General features: G+C 30.9%; 2 protein-coding genes across 4 annotated transcripts; one reads left to right on the forward strand and one right to left on the reverse strand.

Moving 5' to 3' along the window:
- The first annotated feature begins 2,496 nt into the window (after positions 1–2,496).
- On the forward strand, positions 2,497–3,545 carry LOC111208272 (protein RER1B-like). Its single transcript, XM_022707230.2, has 4 exons — positions 2,497–2,731; positions 2,847–3,025; positions 3,095–3,275; positions 3,376–3,545. Exons 2-4 carry the CDS (start codon positions 2,865–2,867, stop codon positions 3,430–3,432), a joined length of 399 nt encoding a protein of 132 aa, XP_022562951.2. The 5' UTR covers positions 2,497–2,731; positions 2,847–2,864; the 3' UTR covers positions 3,433–3,545.
- Positions 3,546–8,792: 5,247 nt separating this feature from the next.
- Positions 8,793–15,894, reverse strand: LOC106370946 (multidrug resistance protein 2-like). 3 transcript variants are annotated; one of them, XM_048762044.1, is made up of 14 exons: positions 15,198–15,885; positions 13,184–14,558; positions 11,004–11,116; positions 10,780–10,902; positions 10,471–10,691; positions 10,303–10,378; positions 10,125–10,211; positions 9,960–10,040; positions 9,830–9,862; positions 9,689–9,742; positions 9,562–9,603; positions 9,395–9,473; positions 9,227–9,297; positions 8,793–9,144 (listed from the first exon to the last, which is right to left on the reverse strand). In XM_048762044.1, the coding sequence occupies exons 2-14, from the start codon at positions 13,206–13,208 to the stop codon at positions 9,052–9,054; spliced, it is 1,098 nt and encodes a 365-aa protein (XP_048618001.1). In that variant the 5' UTR covers positions 13,209–14,558; positions 15,198–15,885; the 3' UTR covers positions 8,793–9,051. The 3 variants fall into 3 exon arrangements, with proteins under 3 accessions (XP_048618001.1, XP_048618002.1, XP_048618003.1); XM_048762045.1 differs by having other exon boundaries at positions 13,184–15,885; XM_048762046.1 differs by lacking the exons at positions 8,793–9,144; positions 9,227–9,297 and having other exon boundaries at positions 9,387–9,473; positions 13,184–13,242; positions 14,506–14,558; positions 15,198–15,894.
- Positions 15,895–19,844: the final 3,950 nt, after the last annotated feature.

Below are 19,844 nucleotides of genomic sequence, written 5' to 3' on the forward strand. Positions count from 1 at the left end.
TTGGGTTACTTTTGCATTTGATTGAATTTGGGGTACACTTTTGTATTCAAAATCAAGTTTTGAGTCATTTTGGCAAATCCCCCATATATACTATAGTTTTTATTAAACTAACCATAATATTAATTATTAATGTTCACAAAATATTATTTCTTATTTTCTTAAATATAAGGAATTACGGATCAAAATATATATGACAGTTAATGATTTTGAATAATGAATATTTGATAACAATTTTTATATCCTCTATCATTTTTAATATTATATTATTAAAATAAATTAAACAATCACATTAATCATATAATAAAAAATTGAGATTTTTATGTATATGATATATTTTAAATTTTAAAAAATGAATATAAATTTTTAAAAGTCTCAAATTGAATTTTTTTTATTAGTGGTTTATAATTTTTGATATAACAAGATACAAATGAGCATAAAACCATATGAATAGAAAATTTCATTTAATAGATTTTAATATTCAATATATAGTTCTTTTAATATCATAAAATTGAACTATATACTATATAAAATATATAATTTATTGATTTCGTAATTTGCATTGAACAAGTATTGAGAACTTAATACTTTAATTTTAAATTTTGCAGTAATTTTTTTAAAATGGTTATAAATTTATAAAGCAATTTAAAGTCAAGACATTGAAAATTTTGTTGTCATTGGCTTACAAAAGATACAAATGATCATATAATATGAGTATGAATTTTAGTAGATAATTATATTAAAATATGATATAGATATATATATGTTAATATTATTTAAATTTAATTATATATCATTTAAAATAGATAAAACTGATTATTTTGATTTAGGTACTGTAAGATGATCGTAAATAAACAAAAGTGATTGTTTGATTTATGTGTTTGCGCTAACTAAATTTTATATTCAATTATTTAATATAAATATATTGTCTTACAATTTGCATGAAATTAAAATAAATAATAATATGAAAATAATTTAAATATACAATATTTATCATGGTGTGGTCTTAATCTAGTCTACATATATATAAAGAAGAGTTTTCTCTCTTTTCAGGGCGCCACGTCATCAAATAGAGCTCTATGGGCGTGACACGTGTCTTACTCCCGCTTGAGTTAAGATCTTTTTCGTTTTTTGCGTATGGTCTTGGGCTACACGAATGATATTCTGATTTAGTATGTGTCCATTTCGAGCCCTTCAGGAACTTTCTTTTTCGCGACAGATGATGGTGAGAATTAGGGTTAGCCGTTATCTTCTATCTCCGCAATGAACGAGCTCGAGCAACAATAGAGATCAAATCGAGTCAGACAATTCGTCCTCGAGAACCTTTGTATCAAAAAGACATTGTTTCGTATTTGGTCCTTAACCTCCAGACGTTACGAGTTGCCTTCATTCATCGGGCTTAAGAGATGTCTTAACTCCACCGATGTGAATCAAGAATGTGAATCAAGCACGACGTCTCATTCGATAATACTCATCCAAATCAAATGTATTTTTCTTCACCTATAAAAGGGGCAAGCTTTCTACCCTTGAACATCATCCTCACATTTTGTGATTCTCAAGAAAACAAAGAAAATCCCCAATCATGGCTAACTCATCTGTTTTTCTTGGTGATTTGAAGGCTGGCCACTGTTTTTCCACCATCCAGTACGGTTGTTTTGTTCCTAGAAACTTAACGCAATGGCGAGTTAATGGGAATTTATATTCTCCTCCTTTATGAGAAAGGTTTGAATGTTTTTATCTCATGATCATAGATTTTTTTTATTTTTCCGGAAACCACCTCGTAAGGACGAAACTTTTATACATATTAGATTTTCATTGAACCTATTTTTTGTTTTTTCATAACGTTTTTTTGATAAAGATCTCTTTTCACATTCGTTACTGTCAACCGTCATGCCAGCCACCGTGAATGTTTACCGGCTAGCCACTTTCAGGAACCGTTTCCAGGCTAGTTCACTGTCCAAACTCAGCGGATTCGATGTCACTCAGTGCAACCAAAACTTCAGGCTTTCGGACCAGTGGCGGATGCACGTTGGGTGAGAAAGAGGCAGTTGCCCCCCCACTAAAAAAATTCAATGCATATTATTAAGTATAAAAGTTATTGCCCCCATATCAAATATTCTTTTTTTCCCACTGCTTTTTTTTCTTCGTTCAGTTTTCTTTTTAATTAATTTTTGTCCACTCATATAGATTTACTTGCCTATTTTATTGTGATCATTTATGTTAATTCATTAATTTTATACATTAACCGATAAGAGTGTATACGCACTGACTGACCATATGATATTAGTTTATATCTAAGACCATCCACAACGGTGGTCCATAACAAATCCTTAGCATTAATCCTTAAGATTAATGAAATATAATAATAATATTTTGGCTTACCTAAAAAAGGATCAATCCTTCAAGAAGGATTCGAAGGACTCGATCCTTGATACACGTGTCCCCTGCTCTTTTTCTCTCTCTATCTCTCCTCCTTCGCTCTCTCTCAATCTCTCCTCGCTCGCGCCATCATCTCCCATGGCGGAAACAAGGGTCGAAATCTCAGATCATGTGGGTGGTGAGGTCTCTCTGACGGACTCGGAGGTTTGTTCATCTGATCTGTGCTATTTTCTTTTGTTGCCACTGTGTTCCATCTGATCTGATTGTGTGGATAACTGCCACTTCTTCGTCGAGGAGTGAGGAGGTCTCCTTTTGGGTCAGCAGAGAAGCTCTCATTCACTATCCAGATTCCTCCGTAAGTTGTTCGAACCTCTGATCTCTCGAAATCAATTTAGTGAGGTTGTTTAGCTAAGAGATGATTCATTTATAGCCCTTCTCTAAAGATGTAATTTTTATTCTATCTCTATTAGGTTTTTCAAGAATCGCAAATGGACGGAAGCGGCGGCGGTGGTGACGGTGGTGGTTCCATAGCCACGGTGGCGGTTGATCCTGAGCTCGACCTCTCCTCTGATGCTGGAGCTTCTCTCCCTACTCGAGGCTCTGATGAGTTCAAGCCTTTTATCCGCCGTCTCCCCGAGTTCAAATTCTGGTTACTCTCTACGCTATTTATTACCTAGCTTGGTTTCTTTAATTTGATGGGATTGAATCTGTTTTTCAGGTACTCCATGACTAAGGCCTTCTGCATAGCTTTCCTCATGACGTTCTTCTCGGTCTTTGATGTCCCTGTCTTCTGGCCTATTCTGCTTTGCTACTGGGTCGTTCTCTTTTTCCTCACCATGAGACGCCAAATCTCCCACATGATCAAGCACAAGTACATCCCTTTCAGCATCGGTAAACAGGTAACCTTTCTTTGTTTTCTTCCAATAACCCTTTTTTTTTGTCATTAGTAGAATCTTCTTGAGGTTGAAGTTGCTAATGTATTCTCAACTGTGTTGGCAGAAATATAGTGGCCGTAGATCTTCTGCGAGTAGCGGTGGTGCCTCTCGTGCGGATTGATTCTGATTATTAGTTCCAGTTTGTTTCATGTTGCTCTCTGTTAGTTCCCTCCGAAGTACCTCTTCTGTAAATATGATTCATTTCTACTTCAAACCGAACTCATTCCCTTTGTTTTTTGTTTCGTTAGTTTCATTTCAGCTGAGTGAGCAAGAGGATCTGATTGTGTGGATAACTGCCGCTTTGATTTCTAAGAACTCATAAAAGGGGAACACCATTGGACACACAAAATAGTGTAGAATCCTTAATTATTCAAAAAAAAAAAAAAACTATAATAATCTTAAGGACTCCAAGAGCAAGTCCACCATTGTGGGTGCTCTAAAACACTTGCACTGATATTAGTCTGACTGACTGACCATATGATATTAGTCTATTTCTGTGGAAAGCTTTGTAAAATTATAAGTCTAGTCTTTCAAGTAAATTGCAGTAATTAAATATGTAAAATACTTTCCGCAAAAATATTTCTAAATTTTTAGCTTGTATAATAGAAAATTATTTTCAGATAACAACACAATATATAAGAATTATCTTATTTTCTTTAAAAATATGTTCTTATTTTTTGAAAATTTTATTATATTATTTATTATCAATTATCTAATATAACATATAAATTGTATATTTTTTAATCTAAATTCGTTTTAACTATATAATAAATTATATATAAAATTTATTAAGTATATCATTGACTTTAATCACGCTAACTTTTAACGTGAGAGTTCGAATGCAAAAAATCATTTCACAAACAATAATATAGATAGATATTATGTGTATAAAATAATAGCAAAGTATTAAAATTTATATTTTAATGATATTTCGGTTTTTTTGTCAATGGTTTAAAAAAAATTATAATAATATTTTTATTTAAATATTTTTGACCCTAGTAAAATATTTTTCTAGATCTGCCACTGTTTCAGACTTACTTCAGACAATCCGGTTCAGTGCTTCAACCAATCTAGATGTGCTAACCGAACCAAATTCTCCCATTCCTGAAGAACGTTTCAGGTTCCGTGGCACGATTCTCTTCCTGGCCTAGCCACCACCAACACAGATCTTCCAGCTACAACTTCTTAAAGACTGTTTATGACAAACTTATCATTGAAACATATAATAACTTAAGATGTTCTTAATCTCTCAGACATTATTGGTGAGCTCACTAATGTGACAAGTACAGTGAGTGACATTCCTCAAGGAAAAGAGCAAGTTATGGCGACTATCAAGATCAACAGGTAATCTTCTCTATATGAATCTATTATTCAATACTTTCATAAATTATCTTACTTTTCTTATGAATATACTTCTTCTTTTTTGAATTATACAAGAGTATCCCGACCCCACAGAAGTGATCCAAACTAGTCAAGTGTTGCCACGTGTCGGTCCCTTGTTCCTGGGGATGCTGAAATGTAAATTCCCAGTAGTCGGGACTTGAACTCTGGTGGCTTCACCGTATCGGGCTTTTTCTCTCAAGTTAATCACCACAAGACCACAAGTTCTGGTTAAAATTTATATTTTAATAATATTTCAGTTTTTTTGTCAATGGTTTTTATGAATAGACTTTTACCATTTTACTAGGATAAGACCTACGCATTGCGCAGGGTAAATTTATATGAAATTTATTTAAGAAATATGGTATGAAAAAAAAATTTGTATTATTAATCAAATTAAAATATTTGGCCCTTAAACAATTTTTTTTTAAAAAAATTGTTAATTACATAATTTGTTTACTAATGAACTGATCCCATTTTTAAAAATATTTTAGGTCAAAAAATTATTTATCGCATAAAAACCTAACGTTTAGGCCGAAGAATCTCATGTCTACTATTTGGTTACAATGAAACTATGTCAACTCGATTTTATACCATGATTTAGCAATTTAAAAGTTAATTATGGTTATGAGAAGTTTACATTCACGTACCAATCATATCTATCTTCGATATATTTTTTTGTGTCATTTTGGTTATTGCTCGATATAAATATTGATTTTTAAGTTTATTCTCATTTCTTTCTTTTATTTTGGCCTGGGATTTAGAAAATGTTTAAGATTCAAAATTATTAAAGAGATACATACTTAGGTTAAGATTTGCGCCTTCTGCAGAATAAATACTTATTTTGTATTTTTCTGCATATTATGAAATAATAAAATAATAAATATATTAAATGACTAAGAAATCAGTTACTATTATGTAATAAATTGGCTTGCACATATAAATCAAATGACCGCTCTTGTTTATTCGCAGTCATTTTAGAATAAATAAATCAAAACAATCAATCTTATCTATCGTATATGATATATAATTAAATTTAAACGATATGAAGTATATATATTAACATAAACACCTATTAAAATAAAATTATTTATTTATATGATTTTATTATCATTGTATCTTATTATAGAAAAAAATTTAAACATTAATCACAAAAGTTTATGTGAGACTTTTAACAGTTTTAATAATTTATACTCGTTTTGAAAAATTCAAAATACAACATATACAAAAAAATCTAAATTTTTAATATATGATTAATGAAATTGTGTAATTTATTTTAATAGTAAAGAATTAAACAAAAATAATAGAAAGCATACAAATTATTAGCAAATCTTCATTATTTAAAATCATTAATTACTATATATATCATAATCACATTAGGAAATTCCGTAGGTTTTATTTAAGGAAATAATATATAATAAATAGCCACCTTGTTTAGTTAATATCATATGATATCATATAGTTGGTATTAATTTTTTTGTAGTGAGATATAAAAATCGAATTGGACCAACATGTTTTTCAATTTCAATGTGAGGCTGACACGTAGGACTAAGTAACTACCTAATTGATTGACACTTAAGGAAGGGGTCTTTTTAATTATTACAAAATTGAGGTTACATCTTTTCAAATGTTCCTCGATTAATATATAGGGGATGTTATGTTTTCCTTTTCACAGTAAAATCTCTGTCACTTTGAGGCTTTTATTGACTTACAAGCTCTCTCTTTTGGGAGATCCAAGGATCGATTGTTGTTGCCAGTAGCATAAACCAAAAGATGGTAGGAGGTATATTTCTATCTGGAAATTAAAACACATAATGCATTATGCATACTATCATTTAGGGATGTTATATAGGGTTACCCAGTCCTATATAATTTAAGCTCAGCCCTAAATAAACCCTCCCCCTTTTAGAACAGATCAAAATATGTAAAACAGGGTTGAACCATTTTCAACGCTTTTAAACCCTTTATCTTTATACGTGAATACATTTTGTATAATCTCTTACAATATACAAATTGTTTTTGATTAAAATATTTCCTGTTTTTAATTTAAAGACTTGTTATACGCGAAAAAGTTAGTTTGTGATCTTGGTGAAAAATTGATTTTGGCGGAACAATTCGATTTTGTGATTTTGGCAAAAAAAACTCGATTTTATGCTTTTGGCGGGAAATCTTTCTTCTTTTTTTTTGCGAGTTTGATGGGAAATCTTGTTTTTACGGTTTTGGCGGGATATCTATTTTTTTGTGGGAAAATTCGATTTTACGGTTTTGGCGGAAAAACTCAACTTTACGGTTTGGCGGAAAAACTCAATATTACGATTTTGGCGAGAAATCTTGCTTAATGGTTTTGGCAGGAAATCTCATTTGGCAGGAAACTCGATTTTACAATTTTGGCGGGAAATCTTGCTTTGCAGTTTTGGCGGAAAAACTCGATTTTACAGTTTTGGCGGGAAATCATTAAATATGTTCATTAGGCCTTCTATATTTTTTATTGTTCATTATTCACTTCATATTTGTTATTAGCCATACTCTGCGTTTTTTGAACAAGTTGGGGATAAAGTGTATAAATGTTTCCTTTAAAGATCACTATTATTAAATAAAGGGGAAAATATGATCTCAAAAGATCAATGACAATGTTAGATCAAAAGAAGATCAATGACAATGTAAAGGAGAATTAAAAGCTCAATAGATAGAGTTTAAGAGCATGCAGGTTCTAGAAAAATCATAACGATGGAGCCACGTAGGTCCAAGACTCACGAAAGAAGATATTATTCCATAACAATTTGGGTTACGCAAGTGAATAAATTGACTAATGACAAAAAGAAGGTGAAAGGCTTTGGTTTGAAGAAATTAATCGATATCCATTCGATAATACACATAACAATAAATTGAAGGAAGACTTCGTCTGAACCATGTGTTCACAAAGGTTGAGAACTCTTAAGAAGAGTAAGGAAATGTTATATACTTTCTAACTTAATCTTTGATTGTTTATTACATTTCTGTTCACTAAAATAAAGATAAGTTTAAAAATCAATAGTGTATGAATTTTAACAACAACAAAACTAATCCTCCAAATCACTAACAATTAAAAAATGGAAATAAAAATCAAGGATGGTATACTGAATTAGAAATAATTTATATTTTTAGTTTTTGATATTAATACAACATTGTAGAATGTTTTTACTAGAAACTAAAAAGATATGAAAATGTTTTTTCGAATCATGATTGGGCTGAAAATATATTCAAAATTCACTTAAACCATTAAACATATGCATTATAATATACAAGAGACTTTTTAAAATACCAATCATGTTATCATTAAACTACAAACCTTTGTTTGGAAAACAAATGGTCCTTGAAAAGTGTGTCATTGTATATGGCAGAGTACAACAAGATAATAAATCACGACAAAGAATCTAACACATCGTCATTGCGATGTGATAATCGTTTCTCAAAGATTGGGAGGTTGACAAATCAGTAAAGCATTATATATTTTAATGTCCACCAACTATACAAACATGGGCCTTATCATTCCTCCATCCAGCCCAAAAATTTTCTAAAGTTGGTTAGGTTTGCAGAAGGAGAGTGTGAGGTCTGGTTTGCTGCGAAGGAAATAATAAAGTTGCAACCACAAAGTATAATAGTTTCTTAAGCTGTATGCTTGCAGAACATTTGTATGGTGGATAGATCATGGCACCCTTCATCACAATTTTGTGGACGTAGATGGACTTGGAAATCAAACTCAGCTTTAGGGTAAAGAAATCATAGGACACGAGTATCACCACTGCATACCGAGTTGGAAATCCTTCTTTGGGAAATGGAAAGTATGCTATTCTACTTGAGCACATTTTGGACCGGACTGCAAGGTTTTGATCTCGATGATTGAAGAATCCAAAACATGGATTTTTCAACAAAACTTAAAGAGATATCATCTCTAGGAATCAGATTCCAAGATCTAAAACTTTCGTACTTTCTTAGACCACAAAATGCGATTGTGAATTCTTTAGCAAAAACTGTTTAAATTTTTCATAGGTATTTTCATGTAGGTCGTTTAATTTCGGTCTGGGTTATTAGATCACCCCTCATTTGAAAAGTAGAATAACCTTTGTCAAAAAAAGAAAACTTGATAAAGTTAGTGGAAACAAATGACTACAGAAAGTTGTGTACAAATATTTTGAATATCAACATATAGATATAGCTTGATCACATGCTATAAATATATCTAATCTACTCCATTCTATATAAATATATATCTTCATCAAATGATACATATTGATATTCATCTTTTCTTTTATGATTGATGAGTTATTACTACATCCTAAATTGGCATTCTTCTCTTTACATATTTAATAAGTTCCTGTAATCACACTTCCTCCCTCGAGGTGCTGTTGATTTCTTTGTTCAATTGTGACGGTGGAACATCTTTTATCATTAGGCTCTGCAAAAAACCGAACATCTGCACAAGCATAAACAGTTTGGTCCATCATAATTCGATGACAATAATATCCAAGTACCAGTCAAGGATGAAGTGGCCTTACCGACGACAAGGAAATGCATAAAAGGCTGAATCCAGGAAAATAGAAGGGTGCATTGTTCGAGAGGAACAACGCTATACAAATTAAACCAAATCTTATTAATAGTTTGAAGAAAAAACTGAGACTTAACAGTAACTAGCTAAGTAACTGTGTTCTTATGGCTTCACAAACCTGTCAATGGACTGAAAACAAATGGTGCCACGACTTTCCCAAAGGACTTCACTCCAGATATGCATCCTTGCACTTTCCCCTTCATCAGTTACTCAAACATTGAACTATTTCTTTCGAGGATGTTGATCCAACAAAACAAACTTTCAATCGTTACACAAGATATATACCTGTTCACCGGATCCAACTTGTCTTGAGGCAATACCACACACCTGTAGCCAAGATTGTTCAATTTTATACTTATAAGTAGAAAATGCGCCATTGTTAAGGACAGATAAGCTATGTCTATAGCCTTACTGATGGCATCACAAGCATGGCTCCAGGTACAAACAAAGTGGTGAGATAAGGAACCTGCCACATCGAAACAAAAACAAAACACAAAAGCAGATCATGTTGATACTGAACATCGACTCAAGTCACTAGTTTCGACCGACTCACCCATGGTGCCCAAGAAATGCTGACAACGGCCATCTGCATCTCAAACACATGCAACCAAATTCATTATATGCCAAGATCTTATTTAGCGTTTCATTAGAAACAAATTAAGAACAAAAAAAGATATGCTTACGTTTGTAAATTCCATAAAAAGCCCTGCTGATAAAAGCTTACGTTCTCCAATGGTAGAAGCAAATCTTGGCAGTACAAACAGCTAATAAAAACATTTAACAACACATGACGTACAAAATTTATTCACATTAATGTTATTTACACATATTACTAGTAATGTAATTACTTGAGAGATAGACCCAACGATGGTAATCAATAGCATGAGATCAGCAAACTGGTTTTTGTCAAAGCCAAAACGCGCTTTCAGAAAATACTGCATAGTTAAAAGAAAAAAAAAATCATCTCTTTGTTCACTAATTTGATAAAATAAAAACTAAAAACGTAGAATAATATATGAGCTAAACCAAGAAAGCAGACTGCATTCCACTATCTGAGAAACTGCTGAAGAATGTAACAACCAATGCTTGAACGAAGATAGTACTGCATTACAAAATCCATATCCAAATCATTATATTTAGAATGATATATATATATATGTATGCATCTACATATGTTTAGTAATATAAACATACCTAGTTTTCATTAAGATCATCATATCTTTTAACGAAGATTGTTTCTTGTTTAAGACACTAGTTGTAATTGTTGTGTTGTTCAACAGCGGTTCTGCTAACATCGTAACATCATTACTATCACCGTCATCTTGTTGATGATAACCATTTTCATCATCGTTTAGCCTTTCCTTTAGGAAAATTCTCATGTACACCATGGCAACAAGAAACGATATAGCTGAAACCTAATTTATCGACACAAAAAGCATGTCTCTTATATTTTCAAAGTAACGATTCGGTTGACTAGATTTGACGCTAATGATTATAAGATACCTTAAAAATCAAAGCTACGGGTAGAAATCGAGCAACTAACGTTCCACAAAGAGAAGACATTGTTTTGACACCAGCTAAAATACTAAATGCTGATATTCTTGTTCTCCCCTGAATATTTTCTGCCTAAAAATGAAAAATGAAATGGATTAAACTGATAAAAATAGTAGTAGGCTACATTGTTATTGTAATAAGAAAATTATTACTACTTAAAATAAAAGTGTTACCACATAAGCAGAGGCAAGGCAGTCCACGGCCCCTTCGCATACCAAAGCGGTCAGAATCTTGATTATGTAAGACATGTAGAAGAAATGTGTATCCCTTCTGTACCCTAAAATGACTGCCAATAATATTTTCAGCCTTATAATTCCTGATTTTATTTCTTCATGTAAGAAAATATTTAGAGAAATAATAAATATGAAAAATGCTATGTAATACTTATACAACATTCTTTAGATTATTATAACTAAGTAGAGTCTCTTTTAAAATAGTTTGCATTGGAACATTGAATATCAAGATCAGGAAAAACAAGAGGTAGTGCTCCGGTCTTGGTTTTATTATTATTAAAGACATTGGCGATGGTCCAATTCTTTTTATCTTTCTTTTTAACTGAACAAAATGTGATAGTCCAGGTGGAGTATGTTAATTGTTTTATTTTAGTCGACAAAAAAAATTGTTTTATTTTATTTTGGAGTAAAAATAGATTTACTCAAACATTAATTATTTCACTATTTTATTTTTCTTTACTAAAGTATAATTAACATTAAATTAATTATATTTGAGAACTATACTATTTGAAAAACTTAAAGGTATAAATTAAAAATATTTTTAGTCAATTTAGATGAAAACTGTAGAATATTTTTTTCTTTTTCTTTTTTATTTCTCTGTATTTGTGTTGCCGATTAATAAAATTACTAGACCCTGATCCGCGCGCCAGCGCGGTTATGAATTTTCAGTTTTTAATTATTTATTTTATTGAATGACGTATTTGTAATATTCGTTCATATTATATTTATTAAGTAAATATTTTTTTGCATCTTAAACTATCTATTTTTTTACGAATGTGTGATATCATATAAAAAATATAAAAAAAATGAGTATATAGAGTTAATTAAATAATTGTAAAAACAGAAAAAAAAATTCGTGTGCGATATCATATAAATAATGATATGTCCAGTTAACAAAAATCATGATTTTTTTATGTATAATTTTTTTTTTGACCATTTCCTTAAAACTATATTAAATTTTAAATATTTTAATTAGAATATTTTTAATATCTTTACCTTTTTATTTGAAATGCAACTCAATATGTTTTAAAAAATTATAACAAAATATTTAAAAAATATTTTTAGAATTTGTTTGAAAAATACGAAAATTACATTTTAAATTAAAATTATCCTAAAATATGATAAGTTTTGATGTAAACGAAAACTCAAATTATGTCAAAAATAATTATATTCAATGATAATAACAATTTAAATTGATTATTTTTTAAAAAATAGATTTACAAAAATATAGTTTGAAAGAAAATTCATTTATCTTTCAAATATAAAATGAAAATATTATAATTAATTAATAAAATATATAAATAAAAAACATAAATTTAGCAAATGATAACTGAGTTATATTATGCTAAAATTTTCTTTCTAACAATTTAGCAAATGACAAATGAGTTATGAGCAAATAATACCATATAATTTTTAAAAGCATAGCCATTCTTAAATACTTTTTGAATAAATAATTATTTTTAACTTTAATCAACTGAAAATAATATTCGTACAATTGTATGAGTCAAATTCTACTTTTATTGATGCATGTTATATATTAGTGCTGCATGTTTTAGGTAACATTTTAATGATGCACGTTTTTTAAAATCTCTGTTATTAAACCATGAGTTTTCTTGGTTGATTAAATGACATTATGTCCAAATTTATTTAACGATATTCCATTAAGGTAACTGAAAAAGACAAATAATAAAATAGGACATTTAAATTCATTTAAGCATATTTCATTAATTTAACTGAAAAGATAAGTAATAAATTAGGTAGTTTTATTCGTTTCAGGATATTTTATAAATACAACTGAAAAAACAAGCAAAAAAATAGGGAGTTTAATTAATGAATTAAGAACATTTTCAAATTGATACTTTTTTTTTAATAATATAGATGGAAGGATTCTCTGGATATTGAATTGTTGTTGCAGTGGGGCAAAGCTAATTTTCATCCACGCGTTACTCTCCTATAAAATTCACACATCATATTCTATATTCTTGTATTATTTATTCAAAATAGATTAGCGAGTTCTTTAGTGTCGTTTTGCTGATGTGTCCAAGTGTCTAGCAGAGGATTAAAGCAAACATAAAAAAAAAAAGAAGTTAAAATAAGAACGAGTGAGAGAGAAAACATACCAGGAGGAAGGATTGAGAGACACATGGGTAAAGTGAGAACTGCTTTAATTCCATATCGGGAAATCGGCCAAAAAAACACTGAACTTTGCGGGAATTGCCAAAAGAAACCTGGACATATGGGCTAGCCAATAAAATCCTGAACTTTTGTTGACTTTTCGGGTTTATTAAGAAACTTACGATTGACTGACCAGATAAACACACCGTTAACCGAGTTAACTGTTAATTAAGCGGACGTTAATTTTGGGTGTTAAAGTATACGACGTCGTTTCATCACTTTGTCTGATTAAAGACAAACGACGTCGTTTATATAGTTGTGTTATTAAAAATATGTGTTTCCTACGGCTCGAACTCGTGTACTCGGGTTTAATGGTAGGGGTTTTTGCCACTGAGCTAGTGGACTTTGCAATGGCTATACGAACACAATATCTTTTATTCTTCGAATCCGAGTTAAAGACAAATTAATGAAACGACGCGTTTTACATTAACTTTTTTATTAAAAAGATGGGGTTCCATCGACTCGAACTCGTGCACTCGGGTTTAATGGTAGGGGTTTTTGCCACTGAGCTAGTGGACTTTGCAATGGATATACGAACACAGTTTCTTTTATTCTCTTTGAATCCAAGTTAAATGAATCAAAAAGAAACGACGGTTTTCTCCTCCGATTGGTATAAACCCTAAATGGGCGAAATCATAAATCCAGTTCGCGATTCTCTTCGATCTCGTCCTTAAAAATCTCGATTCTCATCTCTCCTTCTTCGAGTATCGCATGATGAGTTCGGATTGTGAGGATTCGTCTCATCTCTCCTTTCCATTCCTTGTGAACTTCGTCTTTACCATCTCTACAAGAGAAATCCCCAAATCGATTTGAGAAATTAGGGTTACGTTCAAACACGGGTTTCATTTTGTTTGATTGCAATCAAACACATCTTTTGAGCAATAAAAATAAACATGTGTGATAACCTTCCGAAAGGTCCACTAGCTCAGTGGCAATACCCCCTTACGACCACGAGTGCACGGGTTCGAGTCCAAGCAACAACAATTTTAATTAAGCAAAACGACGTCGTCTTGAGATTTTATGTTTAACAAAACAACTGAATGAAACGACGTAGTTTCACTAAACGGCAGTAATTAACGGTGAGTTAACACTGTCTTAACTGTCGGTTAACGGTGTGTTAATTTGGTTAGTCAACCGTAAGTTTGTGAATTAACTAAAAAAGTCAACAAAAAATCGGGGTTTTATTGGTCAGGTTCGAGTACAGGTTTCTTTTGGCAATTCCCGCAAAGTTCAGTGTTTTTTTGGCCGATTTCTCATTCCATATCTGTCTGATAGATTCCCAATTACTGGCATCATCACCATCGTCCCCAACCCTATTGCCTTCATTAATAACACACATTATCTTACTAGATCATGTCTATAATCGGTTTATAAACTGAACACATTTCAATTTTGTGGCCGATATAAAATGAGTTATATGACCTTTTTGTCTTAGGCTGCCTGCATCAAAAATCTCTCAAATGTGAGTTTTTCAAACGTTAGAAATTGTGTTACAAAAAAAAAAGAAATTATAGTCCAGAAACTCCAGTTGAAACAATGAATATATTCATAAATAGTATACGTTATTCGTTTTACAACAATCATTGTTCAAACAAATGAGAAACACTGGGTTTATGCATTGTGTAACTTAGTATTTAGGGAAGGAAAAAAGTTCCTTTTTTGAAATAAAAAATCGTTTTATGTCGAAAACAAAAGAAAACCTTCTTTAAATCACTTAGGTTGTAAGAACCAAATCAACTTATCTGGGTAATAGGCTCTCAATTTCATGTTTAGAGACATCAGATGTAAATGGCAAGAAGAAGAAACACAATCTTTAACAATCATGTAGAAGATAAAAAAATGATGTAGAAGACATCAGACAGAGATGTAGACAGAGTTCAGCAAAAAGAAACTTAGCCCAAAAAAGAAAGAAGAAACACAATCTTTAAGTAACAAACAAAAAAATTCAGATTTAAGTACCACTTGTTGAAAACCGGTGAGATAGACAGCTAGAGAACATGCGTCGTCTGGTGAAGAGCAAACGGCGGCGACGGTGACGTCAGTAATCACGGGGCCTTCCATGAATCCGGCGAAGCCAGACAAGAAAACAATAGTCAACATGTGTCTCATCCCAACGAATCCATCATCCATCATCACCATCAATAAACCAAGCAAAGTAGTGTGTAAGATTTGTTTCGATTTTGACTAAAAGGGAAAAAGCTTATTATTATCCAAGATAACATATGTTTTCACAACTCCGCTGATATTTTTTCAGTCTATATTATAAAAATTGGGTAGAAGCATGTTCCATCAGATTGTTAAGGATACTTTGGTATTTTAGTCACTCTCCTTTTCTTTATTACGAACTCCGTCGACTAGAAACCATTTCTGTGTGTTACAAAAAAAAATCACTAAGTTTTTATTAATGAGTAAATTGTCACTATTTGTCGTTCATGTGTTTTTTTTTCAAGTGTTCGTAGATAAGTATTGGGCTCTAAATCTTAACGACCTGACTGATTCCAAATAAAATTTAATTTTGGACTTTAATAGCTTAAGAAATCAAAATATAGGCCACCTAGCTTTAGATTTCCATTGCCTAGAAATATAACGGTATTTTTTTTAGTATTGGATGAACTCAAGAGTAAGTGGTCAAGACTCAAGAAGACTTGAGAGATCATCTTTTCTATATTCATGCTAGTTGTAGGTAAGACTGGGAATGAGTATACCACCTATCTGGCCACGACTGATTTATGTTACGATTTACGATTGGAGACAGCTTCGTGAGACGGAATTGTAATGTTTGAGTGCGGAAATGACAAACGTTACCATTCAGACAAACTGTGATTAATAGTGCGTACTTGACACAAGAACGCAACTATAAAAAAAAAAGTTATAAGCAGCTGTTTTTTGCTTGTTCTATTTCTTGAACGAACTGCACATGATTCATTTCCCGTTCATTTATGGTGTGGATTATAGTGGCCTAGATGTGTTTTTCTCACTAAACTTTTTATTACTATTTAAATTTAAAGTACTCATATCTATACTATTAAAACATAAATAAGTTAGACCCAACTTGTTTTTGGGCGAATTTTCTTTTAAAACTATAAATTAATTAATTCGAGTATAACATTAATTTTAACCCTAAAAGCATCATTAACGATATAGTTGTTAAATCGAGCATCTAGATAATAATATATCAATATTTTCTCAAAAATATTTTAGCTAAAGTGCTAATCAGAAGATGACACTTGGCTTTGTAGTATCTTAAAGCATCTTCTACACTAAACGATTGGGGTGTTTTTAAAATTCTCCCTCCTTTTTATTTTTTTAATTATATTTTTAGTTAGAATTTTTTATAAGAGCTTGCCGTTAATGGTGCTCTAACAAACAAAATTTAAATCTCGGTAAACTTATTTATGGTAAGACTTTAAATAGAGTAATTATTGATGACTGATATTAAAGATACAACTTTATGGTAAGACTTTGAAACATCATAATTTAATCCATCAAATTTGTTAGAAACAGATTGGTGGTTCTACACGAATTTAATCCATCAATTTTTTTTGAAAAATTATATTAAAGCTCAAATAGTATTTTCATCATATAATTACATCTTTTCCCGGATTTAAATGACTAATTTTAAAACTGGTTACAATTTGCAAGACAAGATATTTATTATCAATATATTCTTTGGTTTTACTTTTGAGATAGTTTTTCTATATTTTGTGAAATATTGGCATCTATGAATATTCACTTTAGATATTATTAAAATATTATAAATGAGAGAAAATCGTAGAACCACCAATCTGTTTTTGTAAATCATGTTATATTTTTATTACCAATAAATAAATAAAATCAATGTATATATCTCGAAAATAATTTAGAATATCCCTCTATGTTCTTTTTTACAATATAATTTCTAATATTAGTTTCACAACATATATGTGAAATATATTTTACGTATAAATATGTTATAATGACTATGTTTCCCGCTAAGACCTTTAAGAAATTTAATTGTTAGAGATTTGCACATAAATTTATAACTGTAAATCACTAAATATTTCTGTTTTTTATATCTGACAATAATAATTGATTAATTATAGTTAAAGCTATTTTCTCGCATTTTTGTATCTACATTATAATAACATGATTTTATTTTCACTAAAATAATGAAAATATATGATCATGCAACATTTGGTCATCCTTATATTGTAAATAGCTTTCACATAATAATTTTTTCATTACAGTGATATGCATAAATTAAAAATTTAATATACAAATATATTTATAAATTATGAGATTGTTTCTAAATAGAAAGCGCTTCCATGAATGGACCAAATATGAAATGGGTTTGAGGCGGCGTTTAAATGGGTAGTTCCCAAATGTGACGGTTTCTCCGAACAAAATATTTGATATGTTTTATTAGATTTTCAACTTAATATATCACGCTTTGAAAGCGAGAGTCAAAATCTAGTATATTTTAAAACATATATGTTAATTCATTATGCAATTTTTACTGCAAAACGAATAATATTTGTCAGTACAAAAAAATTGGTTTTCTCTTTCTTTTAAAATATGATCAAATGTTCACTTAATTTTATAAATTTTTTATCATTAACACAAACAGACTCAACTAAGACTCTGCAAACCAAACTGGTAACTTCGCTTCCATATTAACGATAAAAGACAGTGGTTTCTGTGCACTGCGTGGAAGATTGGCCGCCATTTTCTTCAGCGTTCGAGATCTATGAGTTTTTAGTGACTGAAACTTCCTTTGAGAATATTGATATCTTCCAAATAACTTGGAAAGACATATCATTCTTCTGGTCCCGGAACTATCTTCACCAATTGAGAGCAATCCGTTGAAAATGTGACATGAAACTATTGTAATTTCTCATACATTCCACTGCCCATATGAGCTCTTCCGTTTCCGCATGAAGGGGTGATATAGGCTGGCTCTCGTATTCTTTGCCCCCATCAGTCCATCAAAACTTTCTAGCGTATTATACCATCCTTGTCCCGAATAATCATCCTGATCTTTCAATGACCCATCCGTAAAACTCCATCTTCCCGGTATCGTAGGTAAACTTGTTACCTCCAGATTCCTAGATTGGTTGACCCATTGGATGAATGTTGCATGTGCCTCGGTCCAAAATAATAATTCAGTTTCTGCCAATTTGAAAATCTCTAAGATCAATATTTTACAGTTAACGCAATCGCACCATATTATTTATAAACCTCACACTTGTTTTGTATAACACGTGAACCAATATTATATCGTATCATATTTAGGAATTATCCAAAATTTTCTAATTTTACGAATTTATTTTATTTTATATTAATTTTTAATAAAAACTGTACTATTTTCCTATCAAAATTGCATAACTTTTCTTTTAATCAAAACCACGCTAAGTTTTATATCAAAACCCTATTTACTCCACCTATCGCATGAATGTAACTGTTAACAGTACCGCACTTTTATTCCTCTGCTTATATTATCAAATCCATTTATAATTTGTACCCTTATTGTATCAACAAAACTGAAATATATTCATCTCTTATCATCCAGTTAACGCCCATGTGATTGATAAAAGAGTATTTGCACTCCCTATCCATACAATTTACCATATTTGGTAGATATCCATACAATTTACCATATTTAGTGATCTACCTAAACACACTGTTGGGCACTGTCCTTTTCTTTATATGACCATGGTATTCCTATCGAGCATGGAAGCTACTGTGGATATGATCAAATCTGTAAGAGAGATCTTTGCAAATGGGGATAAGATCGTTATTTTGCTCACTCCATCATCACTATTTGCTCCAAAGTTTTACTGCGTTAGGCAAATTCTTAATATCCAAATTCTTTTAGTATTTTGAGCCAATTTACTCTAAAAAAAGACACACAGCTACAAAACATTTTTTAAACAAACGTGAAACATGAACAAATAATTTCCATAAAACTACGTGAAATCTTACGTTTTGGATGAAGATACATGATTTTTTTCTTTCCGACATGTGAATATATTAACCCACCTACAAACCTGTTCAACCGTTTTATAGTCCCATAAAGTTACCCAATTGTTTTTTTCCTATCGACCCCACAAAATATACGAACCCCAACGATTGGTCCAAACTTCAAACTAAGAAGAAAACATAACTTGATGTGTGAACACATTTAAACCCTAGGCCATCACGACCATCTCAATATAAATTAGGTACTCCCTCAGTCCATGCAGGGGCGCCAAAGTTTACGGAGATCCTGTTCAAAAAAGAACAAGACCCTTTTATAATAATCCAAAATAATTTATGTTTTTCTGACAAAATATTGTTATAATATATAATAAATACACCAATCTAATTTGAGTAGAAGAAACATCTTTTTCTTTTATAATTGAAAATTATGAAAACCATCTTTTCGTAACTATGAATTTTTCAGTTTCTTTTTTCTTTTGATTATTTTGTTATCCACAATCAAGAGTTATAATCTATATAAAAAACTAACAACACAATAGAATCTGGATAGTGGTTGGACAAAAAACCGTGGACTTTTGATTTGATTAAACAAGAAGTTGGAGACTCCTCAGTTTTCTTCTCTATAGAAGCTTAGACTAGTGTTTCTTT

Source organism: Brassica napus, chromosome C7 (genome assembly GCF_020379485.1).
Source record: "Brassica napus cultivar Da-Ae chromosome C7, Da-Ae, whole genome shotgun sequence".
In the NCBI taxonomy this organism is placed as follows: Eukaryota; Viridiplantae; Streptophyta; class Magnoliopsida; order Brassicales; family Brassicaceae; genus Brassica; species Brassica napus.

Excerpts from the sequence above, each read along its gene's own strand:
- LOC106370946 (XM_048762046.1), bottom strand. The coding sequence starts at position 15,377 with ATGGTGATGATGGATGATGGATTCGTTGGGATGAGACACATGTTGACT. Across the intron at positions 10,692-10,779 it reads CCGTAGCTTTGATTTTTAAG|GTTTCAGCTATATCGTTTCT; the intron begins GTATCTTATAAT and ends TCGATAAATTAG. Across the intron at positions 9,474-9,561 it reads AAGTTGGATCCGGTGAACAG|GGGAAAGTGCAAGGATGCAT; the intron begins GTATATATCTTG and ends TAACTGATGAAG.
- LOC111208272 (XM_022707230.2), top strand. The coding sequence starts at position 2,865 with ATGGACGGAAGCGGCGGCGGTGGTGACGGTGGTGGTTCCATAGCCACG. Across the intron at positions 3,026-3,094 it reads CTCCCCGAGTTCAAATTCTG|GTACTCCATGACTAAGGCCT; the intron begins GTTACTCTCTAC and ends TCTGTTTTTCAG. Across the intron at positions 3,276-3,375 it reads CTTTCAGCATCGGTAAACAG|AAATATAGTGGCCGTAGATC; the intron begins GTAACCTTTCTT and ends CTGTGTTGGCAG.